The sequence below is a fragment of the Lissotriton vulgaris genome, chromosome 12 (genome assembly GCF_964263255.1).
Source record: "Lissotriton vulgaris chromosome 12, aLisVul1.2, whole genome shotgun sequence".
Classification (NCBI taxonomy): Eukaryota; Metazoa; Chordata; class Amphibia; order Caudata; family Salamandridae; genus Lissotriton; species Lissotriton vulgaris.
The window spans coordinates 440,589,931-440,602,046 of NC_141700.1; the positions used below are offsets into that span (position 1 = coordinate 440,589,931).

The following is a 12,116-nucleotide window of genomic DNA, read 5'->3' on the forward strand; positions in this document are numbered from 1 at the left end:
GAAATTCCGACATAGAATCGGGCTTGTTGTTAAAGGTAAATATTAGTTGTAGGTCATCTGCGTAATTGAATGTGATCACATTTCTTTCTCTTAAGGACAGAATCAAAGAGAGTAAATACTGATTGAACAGGTGGGGGGATAATGATTATCCCTGTGGTACTCCGCACATTGACTTCATATTAGGTGCAGTGAAGTGGGAGAGCCAAACAGACTGGGAGTGGTCCTCCAAGAAGGACGTAATCCATCTGAGAGCCGAAACCTAGAGTCTTGCGTCCCTGACGCGATACACTAAAATTCCATAGTCGACCGTGTCAAATGCTGCTGAAAGGTCCAATAGAACCAGAGCCTGGAGAGAGCCCTTGTCGGCTTCTCTCCGAAGTTTACCTAGCACGGTCAGTATTACTGCCTCCGTTGAATGGAATATATACAGAAAACAATATCCCAACTGGTATTATTTTCGGACAAGTATACAGGATATCTATACAGTATTATCCATCAAAGAACAAGGAAACTCGGATTGATTTTCATATGTGCCTGAAGCATCATTTTATCAGCATTTAAACCGCAAATTTTTGGGACAATTGTGGTTACAGATGATATCAGCACTGTAATTAATAAATAACAAGTGACAGCCCAAAGGTGTACAAGGTGCCTAATGTCTTGCTGGAGAGTCGACTCTCCAGCAAGACATTAGGCGCCCCGTACTTAGTGGATTTTGAAAGAAAAAATTGTCTAAACTGTGAAACAAAATTGAAATGTTTGATAAACCACTTTGTTTTTAATCACTGTACATATTTATCACTATACCTTGCGTCGTTCACACTGTTCTCACTGTCACTTGTGTCGCTGCAGTGTCACTCACTTTTTGCACTCGTGCACCTTGTACACCTTTGGGCTGTCACTTGTTATTTATTAATTACAGTGCTGATATCAACTGTAACCACAATTGTCCCAAAAATTTGTGGTTTAAATGCTGATAAAATGATGCTTCAGGCACATATGAAAATCAATACGAGTTTCCTTGTTCTTTGATGGATAATACTGTATAGATATCCTGTATACTTGTCCGAAAATAATACCAGTTTGGATATTGTTTTCTGTATATATCTCTACCCCAATCCCAACAAGGTTGAAGGGTTTTTTACTCCTGTCCTTTTTACTCAGTTGAATGGAAAGCGCAAAACCCTGCTTGGTGGGGTCAAGGTATTGAGTCTGTTCAATGAATGAACAGAGGCATTTTGCCACATGGGATTCCAGTACTGTGGATAGGTAGGGAAGGAAGGAGATGGGGCGGTAGTTATTCGGGATCAGAAGGTCTGCCCCAGGTTTTGTAGAAGGAACACTCTGATCGCTTTTTTGAAGGCTCTAGGGGCACAACTCTGTGTCAATGACTCCTTCAGAAGAAAAAGAGCGGGCTCAGGATTTACAGTAAAAACTTCTTTTAAATTATGAGGTGGGCAGCTATAAGTAGGGGATCCAGATTTGACTTTGGTCAGAAGATTCAAAAGGGCTTCTCTACTTATTGCTGGAAATTGATGAAGGGAACAGGGGTTTCTCGGCATCGTTGGTAGTTCCTTTTCGCAGGGCTAGCAGAAATACTGGCTTTAATCGTAATAATGTTGTCGATAAAAAATGTGTTCAAGGAGTTACAAAGAGTTTGGGAAAGGTATGTGTTTGATTGTGACTCTGCTGGGGTTGGACAGCTCATTAACAATTGTGAATATTTCCTTAGATCTATTAGTAGAGCTCAAGATCTTTGAGGAGAAATAAGTGGCCTTGGTAATTTGAATGGATTTTTTGTATTCCTTAAGTTGCGCTAGATGGATTTTTTGTATTCCTTAATTTGAGCTAGATAAGTCTTTTTTTGTCAGGGAAGTTGTTCCGTCTCCATTTCCTTTCAGTTTGGCGCTGAACTAGTTTTTAAGTCTTTAAATCTTCTGAGAAGAGGGTATGTTTAACATAGTGAGTGTGGTGACTTTTAATTCCTGACGTATTATAGCGGCTACCCCTCCACCAATATTCCCAGCTGGCCGGTCCACCTGGAGGATATAGTAGTTGTTGGGGAGGGCAGCAAAAATATCCGGACCGGACTCCTGTGAGAGCCAAATTGCGGTTAATAAAAGAACTTCCGGTTTAGTTGAGTCCAGTAGGTGAAACATATCTAGTATGTGTTTAGCCAGGGAAAGCGTATTTAGGTATGTGACTGTTAGTTCCGAGGCCCTGTGGTTATACCGTCTCTGAGTATTTCCTACTTCTTAGGGAGGGAGAATGATCAAGTTCTGGAAAAGAGACCCTAGTTTCCATAATCCTTAGCCTGAAAGGGTAGTTTTTTGGGTGTAGCAGCTTTAGTTCTGACGAGGTATAGTTTAGAATTTGGACATAGTGCCTGGCCCTTGTCCCCGGACGGGCGCGAACAGGCGCAGATGGGATTGCCTTTGGCACGCCACCATCACTCCCGCGCTGCGACAGCATTAAATGGCCAGTTGCAGCCTTAGCTCCTCCTTCAGCCCTCTGTGATTGGACTCCCCTAATGGGTGTCTACCTGGAAAAGACTCCGTGCTTCAGCGTAGCGGGAACATTGGTAGAGGTAAGAGTCTGATACCACAGGATCTGGTGCCTAACTTTGTGGTGGGAGATGATATAGGCAAGTGGTTTACTGCATATGAAGTTGCTCTCAGGGTATACACGGTCCCAGAGGAGTACTGGGGGATGGAGGGTAGTCTGTAAAAAACTCCATACCCAGGGCGGGGAGGGATAGACTCCTTACGCTAGAGGCAGAGGATCATACCAGGTATGCTCCCATGAAACCCTACTTTCTGCTAAATTTGGGCTGACCCTTAGAAGTGCTGTCAGAGGTTCAGGGACAGCCACAAACTCCCAAACAGTCCTCGGTGGACATCGTAGATTATGCAAGCAAGGCACTAAAAGGATGGGTGAGGGGAAGCAAAGTTGGTGATTTTACTAGTCTGTGCAACCTAATTTTGAGGAAGCACATGCTCAATATTTGTTTTACAGAGCTGCACCAACACCCAGTGGATATCAGGCTTACTGATCCCAAGAAGCTTGTTGAGGAAGCAGACCTCTGGGTCATCACCAGGGTGTCTAAGAAGGCATCTGGGGCTCAGAATTCTCAATAAAAGAAAGTGGGAGGAGACAAAAATAAAACTATGGAGTTCTCTCTAGGCCCCCAAGCCAGTTCACGGGTGAAAAGGGTCCCAATCTGGCCACCAGAAGATAGGCTTCATAGATCAGAATAGTGGAAAATTAGTCCCAAAGTGCTATGAGGTCTACCAATATGGGCATGTTGAAGGAGATGCCAAGTGCTCCAAAAGGGCACTGTCCACAATGGTGGACAGTCACAGGGATTGGCCAGTGTAGCGCTTGGGGAGGAGATGGCCTTAGTTAGTGTGTGGGAGACAAGTGAGGTTACCTTAGTGTACCTGGGTGACAAGTAGATGGTGCTCAAAGCCCCAATTCCTTCAAATACATCAAAGTATAAGCAGTGGGTCACCATCAGTGGGCAGAGGGAAGAGGCTCTGAGAGACACAGGAGCCAGGATGACTGTCAGGTGTTATCTGGTGTCCTCAGAGCAGGTGATACCCAATACTTTCCAACAGGTTGTTGTAGCAGACAAGCGGGAGAGTCACTACCCTGTCACTCTGATTCTCTTGGTGGAGGGGGTCTCAGATCTTCTGATAGTTGCTGTGAGCCCAGCCATGCCCATGGACTGTCTGTTAGGGAATGACCCACAGCACACTGTCTGGAAGGAAGTTGTGCTCAGGTTACACCTAGAAATGTTAGGGTTGCCTGAGGGGATTTGTGCAACCCCTAGGTCCATGGCTAGCCAGGAGGTGAGTCAAAAAGGTTGTCGAGCAGGAAAGTGAAAGGCAGGGGGTGTGGGAACTGGGTGTGGGAACTCGCCCCTGAATGTCACACTGTAGAGGTGGATGGAGTGCTGGCGTAGGCCATCCCTGGGTGTACTGTGGAAGACACTGCCTCCCTTGGTGGCCTGCCTGAGCTTGCAGGATGGCAAACGGAGGGGGGACCCACCAGGGAGAAGTTCTGCAAGGCACAGAAAAACTGCCCAACCTTTGAAGGCATGAGTCAGCAAGCTGAAGCCCAGATAGCTCAGGACACCTCTGGAGAACACCTCATATATTGAGACAATGACCCCCTGTATAGTGAGTCAAAGGCTTGGAAACATGGGCCATACTTGGGTGTTGGTAGTTTTCCAATGTTCCAGATCCTTCCTACTGGGGCTGGCTCATGAGAGACCCCTGGCAGGACATCTGGGGCAGGACAAGGCCTTTGCCAGACTTGCCACCTACTTCAATTGGCCCTGGAAGAAGACAGCTACTGATGCCTTCTGTGGGACTTGTTTTACTTGCCAGGCTAGTGGGAAGACTGAGAAAAAGCTAAAAGCTCCCATGATTCCCATGCCTGTAGTTGAAATTCCCTTTCGGACAGTAGCCATGGATATTGTAGGACCATTGGACCTCATGACAGCCTTAGGCAACAGTTTTATCCTGTCCTTGGTGGACCATGGCACTAGGATCAGAGAGGCCATACCTCTGAGGACAGTCACTGCACCTGTAGTGACCAGGGCCCTGATGGGGATTTTCACCAGATTGGGTTTCCCCCAGGAAGTGTTGTCAGAAGGGCACCAACTTCATGTCCAGGTACATGAAGTCTATGTGGAAGCTGTGTTGGGTTACTGATAAGTTCGTTTCAAGCAACAAAAGAGTGTCAGTTTTTTATTTGTGTAAGCACAGACACATGAGAAAGGGTTAGAAAAAATAGATAAATCACATTGGATTTTACAGGAAGCCCTCACTCACCACCCTGGTTGGTGACATGCTTCATCATTGGGCCCACCAGGAGAAGTCGAATGCCTCCCTGGTGTGCAACAATGCCAGTATACTGAGGAGCTGGTTTTTGTGACAATAGTGTGAAAAGGTGAATTAAAAATGTCAAGGTTGAATACCACACAAAAAATCTTTATTCAGTGGTCAACCTGACATTAAAAATAAAAAAATTAAAAATATGTGTATGGAAATTACCAAGTAGATTGTTTGGATATTTCCACTTAAAGTGGGGTCGACATGTTTCTGCCTGTTATGTGTGATTTACTGGGCATTATTCAGGACCATGGGGAGTGTACCTCGGCGGTATGGGCGCGCTAAGGTCCACCCTAATGCCAGTTCACAGCATAAAATGAGATACCGACACCATCCTGACACAGTAGAATAATTCCCCATATGGAACTTTCTGTTTCTATTGTTCCGAGTTAGTAATGCTCATCTTCTGTTCAGTCGCATTTTTTAAGTTAATCTAATCGTGCACTTGAAATAGCTTCCATCTGCCCTTGCACATCTCCTTCATATTAGCACAATTCCCGGCATCTTTGAGACAAACAAAGCGAGTACCATAATACTTGCAGCCGATCCTGTCAATAAAGTTTTAATCACCTTGACTTCAATCCGGCTTGTGTTCCAAGCCTCTTTCTCATCTTTGTCAATCCTTACAGCCAATTGGCTACACGTTACACCCCTGAAGCGAGAGCTTGTGTTCCAAGCCTCGCTTTCAACTACAGCCGCCCATTGGCTGTGCGTCACTAGGATGACGCGAGGCACCGCTACCGGGTCAGCCCCCTCGACCGGCAACTACTGTAGCGCTTCACCACCGGCCAAACGCTATCCACGAGGTCTGGTCGAGAGGCAGAACCTAGGTACCAAGTTGGTGCCAGGCGTTGCGGGTGTGAGTTTCGTTCTACATCGCAACACACAGCTAAGTGCTCTCCGATGCTGTGTGCATCTTACCTCATTACTAATACTGTTTTCTGTTATTTCGCTATCTTCCATCCTACAGGGTGTGCCATTTTTCACCTCCAGCCCCCTCCCGAGACCTATGGGGCGTGGATCATTTTACTATCAAGTGAGATTCCTCACCGTACTTCATTATAACGCTGGGTCATTTATCAGTCACTGTGTTTTCACTGGCCCCGCATTTTGGCCCATTGATCTCTATGCACGAGTATCGATCTAGACGCCAGTAACGGCGTGGAGGGCCAACAGTTAAGCCTTTTTCTACTAGGCATAGTGCATGTCCATGCATATGTCTGTGCTGCAGACCGATGGATCCTGCACAACTATACTTACTATTACACCAAGGTCACGCAATTATGACTAGTCATAAGCACGTTTATTCTGAGATCGGTCCTTTAGAGTACCCAGAAGACAGATACCACTTACTAAGTGTTTGTCTTTTTACATGTTTGTATGTCTTTTTCTTTCCAGACTATACAGGTTCCTCTGATTTCAGGTAAATCTTTCGACTTGTTGGTTTGTTCTCTTTTTCTTTTCACTTAATAGTTTTTACTCAATTTTAACTTTCACGTCCTCAGGTTAGGGTGGGCCTTAGCGCGCCCATACCGCCAAGGTACACTCCCCATGGTCCTGAAGAATGCCCAGTAAATCACACATAACGGGCAGAAACATGTCGACCTCACTTTAAGTGGAAATATCCAAACAATCTACTTGGTAATTTCCCTACACATATTTTTAATATGTCAGGTTGACCACTGAATAAACTTTTTTTGTGTGGTATTAAACCTTGACATTTTTAATTCACCTTTTCACACTATTGTCACAAAAACCAGCTCCGCAGTATCCTGGCGTTGTAGCACACCAGGGAGACATTCGGCTTCTCCTGGTGGGCCCAAAGATGAAGCATGTCACCAACCAGGGTGGTTAGTGAGGGCTTCCTGTAAAATCCAATGTGATTTATCTATTTTTTCTAACCCTTTCTCATGTGTCTGTGCTTACACAAATAAAAAACTGACACTCTTTTGTTGCTTGAAACATATTTACCTGGGGGACTGAGAGTGTCCTTTTTCCCTCTCTCTCTTGTTGTTGAAACCCCTTACTGATAAGTTCTCCACACCCTACTATCCACATATAAATTGACATATTTTTCGACAATGACCTGGTCTTGTGCGACTAGATGTCCGCGGTTGGCACTGTAATCTTTTAGGTGTTTGTTTTCTCAAAAACCTTGAAAATCCATAAATCCAGTTCTACCGATTGGATTTTTGATAGTTTTGGTGCCAAATAATTTATTAAAATGTACTCTATTTTTCTAAATTGGTGTGGGTTTTTTCCTGTATTGTGTTTTTACTTTGTTACTGTTTGTGTACTGCATAAGTACTGTACACAATAAGTCTAATCTAAGCCTGACTGCCATTTGTGCTAAGCTACCCAGGGTTAAGCAGAGGTTAATTTTGTGACTTTTTGTGGGTCACCCTGCAAGGGATTGTGACTGTTGGTAGACCAAGGCTCACACCCCAGACAACCAAAAACCCAATTTCTCACAGGTATGAATAATCAAATAACAAGAAACAGGGTCCAACTGACAATCTAAAAGATATGACCTTTCAAATTTTTATATTTTCATATTTATATCTTCAGCAAATCGTCCTCATTAAAATTAAATATTAATGTTTTTATTTGAATGCATATATCAATTTATTAATAAATAGTTATCAAACCTTGACCCTGTCCTAATAAATTTGTTCAAAGCCCCAACACGCTTAGTCTAAATATCTTCCTCTTTATGCACTGCTCCAAGAAAGGTAGTTCTTCGATTGCCAATTCAATGTGATACTAGATCTTGCCATCAAAATGGTTATGAGCCACCCTCGCTTTCCCACTACACTCCACTTCCTAGTCGCCGTCCCCTTCCATTTATAACATTATCTTTTTGGAGTGGCTCAGAAGGCAGCCAGATCACGCTACAATCAGTGAGGTTAAAATGCAGATCAGAGGGCAACTCTGGCTGAAAATATAAACTGTAATTACCGTTTTTTTACTGCTTACAAAATTGTAAGTTACAAACAGTATTAATTCATTGTTTTACTTCAAGGTTTTACTCATGTAATGCAGCCTTGTCAAACCATCGGTACATTTCTGAAGTATTTAATGGCTACAAGTGTTTAAATAAATCAGTGCAAACTGGGATACATATTCGATCCCTAACGGTTTTCAATCTATGCAGATTTTCAAACTGAATGTGTAAATCTATCATGTTAAGCTTAATATTACATTTGAAACTGAACTCATTTTGAAGTAAAGCTCTGTAAAGGCCACTTAAATCAGTCTCTGTGGAGTAAGAAAGTTGGGTTTCCCGAATGTTCCATTTCCTGATAAACTAGTTGTGGGGTTCATGAATAACTTCAAACTAACACTTTTATTTATTTGAACTGTATACAGGGCCCTGGCAAAACAAAATACCAATGCTGCTCCTGACTCATATTCACTACTTTTCGATTCCTAGTGTCCTCAGCTCTGAAAGAGCTTAGCCAATTAATTCCAAATGTAGGACCATATGTAGGTAATAGGTGTTTTGCTATTCTCAAATTGCGATTTTTAGGGAATCGCAATTAGAGAATCGCAAAACGCAATGTAGGTAGGATTAGCAAAATATTTTGCGAATCCCACTGATTCCTTATTTGCAAATCGCAAATTGAGATTCGCAAATAAGTAAAACCTTCCCATTCATTCCTTTGGGCTAGAAGGCCCATAGGAATGAATGGGAAGACATTCTCAATTTGCGATTCTCAATTAGAGAATCGCAAATTGAGAATGCAATTTCAAGGTTGCAAGGGTGTCAATAGGACACCCTTTTTCACCCCTGAAATAAACATGTGTGCACATGTGGCTCACATACATGCGCTAAGGGCATGTATGTGCGCCACATGGCACTTTGAAAAATGCAAAAATGTGCATTTGTACAAAAAAATCGCAAATTACCACCAACCTGAAGTTGGTGGTAATTTGCGATTCCTTAAGCCAAAATCTCACAACTTGGGTGCTTCCTACATTGCATTTAAGGAACCGCAATTTGGGATTCCTTAAATGCATTCGCAAAATAAGGAATCGCAAATTTTGCAATTCCTTATTTTGCGTGTGGGTTTTTGTTTGCTATATTCCACACTGCCCAAATTGCGATCGCAGACGCAGAAATTCTGAGAATTTCTGCATTTGCAATCGCAAATTGGGCTACCTATATATGGCCCGTAATTCTTTAATTTGCTTCATTTTAGCCATTTTTTTCATACCTTTCCTTAGGAGTGGAAAAATACCACAATACAGGCAAAACATGTGGAGTGAGTCAAGCGCTCTTGCTACACTCATGCTAAAGGCACAATATGAAACCGGTTGGAGCATATTTGCTAGGACTGGTTTTGTTTCCCACTCTGACTCTGCTTTGGCCAGCCTTAATTGATCTAATATCTTCCGAAAATGTGAACATTTGATGCTGCCAACAAACAGTAGAAACACAAATCAAGAGATTTGATTCCTTTTGTTAAGCCCACTTTGCTTTCTTCCTAGATATTGTAAGGGGTGTGTGCTTGTGAGAGACCAGACCTTACTTAGTAGCAATTGCACAAAATCAAAAGGCCACCCCTTAGTGGGTCTGCACGGCACCACCCTCATCACAAATGCTTCTGTTTGCACCTCAAGATTTGTTTATAAAACATTAATAATGGTCTTTCTTTCTCGACCATACATTCCATCAAAACCACACCATAGGTGGATTCACACACATAGTTCAATGCTGGTGAGGAGGACATTCTGATTGACTCAAATTTGAATTGATCGAAACATAAATTACACTTCCAATCAAGCAAAGGGTGAATGGTCTGACCCAAACAAGCCAATAGTGAAAGAGCCCTCCCTCTGTGTAGTTGATTTATGGAAAGAGCTCTCTCTGCTAGACAGGAGAAGCTATCTTTAACATGGCCTAAAACATGTACTGGAAATTGCGCTCATGCAAGGCAATTCTGCACACCACTTAGAATGACACATATAGAAAAGCCTTTGCATTAGCATTACCACAGCATTATTAAAGCGCGAAGATATCTCCTCGGAGATCGATTTCCTGCGCTATACAAGACCGAAAAATAAATAAAATAAAAATAAATATATAAGAATTCACAAATGCTTTCCAGAAAAACTTCTCAAAATCTGCAACTGTCGCACATTTCTAGGAGTGCTTATGAGAACCTATGCGAATCTGAGAAATGTCACCGGAATCCGATAGCCTGTTAATATTGTGGGCACATCAACATTCATGTGCCAAAGGTAATGCCTTCTTAGATCAAAATATAAACAAATGATCATTAAGTTTCCCACAAAAGTATGGTATTTGGACAGAATAACTTGTATTTGTTGAGAGTCATGCTCATTAATGCATCATCGTCATTTTTGACGAATGTCTATCGTTTTTTATTTAGAGAGTCAAACATGCGTCCTGTACAGGGAGAACCCAGAACAGCTGAGGAACCCAAAGAGGATGTGCCACTGATTAGTCCGGCAGAAATCCTGATTGAGATGGGGGAAAATGGAAGCTCCCTAACAACGAAAGGACAAGTTCCTGATGAAATAGGTACAGGCCATGTACAGTATATAAGAACTATACATGTATATGTGTGTGTACGTATGTATACATACATATATATATATATATATATATATATATATATATATATATATATATATATATATATATATATATATATATATATATATATATATATATATATATATATCCTTGTTTTGATTTCCTATTTTGTTTTAATATATAAGATATATTTCAAATGGACATAATTAGGGAATGTTAACGGGCTTAAATGGTCAAACATTGACTTCGGCCTCTAGTCTTGGTTACTGGAATGTGGCCTGTATTTGCTTACCCAAAACGTAAATGGACTCAGTGCACAACATTTAAATAATGTATAGAAATATAGACATTTCAACAGTATAGTAGAATTTCTGCATTCTCATTTGAGTGTGATGTGGGTTTGTGCATTTTCCACTAAGGTTAAATTATAATGAATTGGCATCCCACAGCAATATTTACTTTTGTAAACTGTCAAATGTGAGAAACAGGTGAAAGTCCATTTTAATAGAGATAAATGTATTCCTTGAAGGGCAGCCCAGCTGCTCCACGCAACTTGTTTGACAAATTTACTACAGTAAAATATTGCTGGAAGTACATTCTAATTTACTTTTGTGCAAGTGGCAGGCTGGTACATTAGTCCAAATTGTGCAAGGTGCTCAATTGGATATAGCACTGGTGCTATGATTGACTTATACTGCTTTAAGAAACAGTACTATATTCAGATGTGTGATAGCACTTGACCCACTGCTACCATTTTAAAGGTGTTATAGTAAGAGCCGATTTTCCAACGTAGGTTGACACCCACAAACTCTTAGTTCACATACTCCTTCCAAGTACTTGCGGACAGTTTCCCACCGTGGATATTCATGCAAATATACACGCTTTATGGGCAGGAGTAAGTGATTTTCTGGGGTGGACATGGGTAGGTGATAAAATTGGGAGTGCAATGAGGACGTGTGTCTACAGGAAAAAAATATTGTCCACATAAAAAAATAACTTGTGCAAAAAGGATAGGCACATATTTTTCCATATGTGAAAAAATCTGAAAACACCCCTAGTTCTAATTCAATGGCTTTAAACTGGTTCTGTTATTTGGGTTCACCGGTGGAAATTTTTCTGTGCCCCTGTGAATTGAGGCTGATAACTTTGCTACACATTAAAATGTAGTCTCACACAGATGTTTAATTACAAAGCATATACAATTCCAAGTTGTTCTTCGAGAAAGGCCATTGATCAAAATAATAAACATGCAAAAAAATTAGAACATCATAAAATGAAATGTAAAGTTATGAAAGTAAATAGAAAATTAAGTTGTTATCTTTTCATAAGACAAAATGCAAGTGTAAATAAATAAATGTCCCCATTTCCGAAACGTAATCAATGCACATGGAATTAGAAGAATGTTTAGAATACTTGCATATTTCATTGCTTTTTCTCATTTTAGCTCAGTTGCACCTTTTCAAAAGAGCCCTGACTTTTTAGAGTACCTTTTGAGAGATTTATATTTTGTATCTAAGGATTCAGAGACATGAGGTGTGTTTCAATTTGGATTTAGAGACATGAGGTATGTTTAACTTTGTACTTGGGTACATTCTTCAACAACCATTGCACACTAACACTGTGTGCCTACTCAGCAGATAAATATTGAAGGGTTT

At 41.4% G+C, this 12,116-nt stretch overlaps 1 protein-coding gene across 1 annotated transcript in view; it reads left to right on the forward strand.

Annotated features, from left to right (window-relative positions):
- The window catches only part of DNAAF1 (dynein axonemal assembly factor 1), a 485,669-nt gene that overhangs the window by 77,595 nt on the left and 395,958 nt on the right, over nt 1–12,116 (forward strand). Inside the window, exon 2 of the mRNA XM_086945201.1 lies at nt 10,295–10,446. Within this exon, the coding sequence (XP_086801327.1) occupies nt 10,295–10,446 (152 nt within the window). The remainder of the gene's footprint in view (nt 1–10,294; nt 10,447–12,116) is intronic.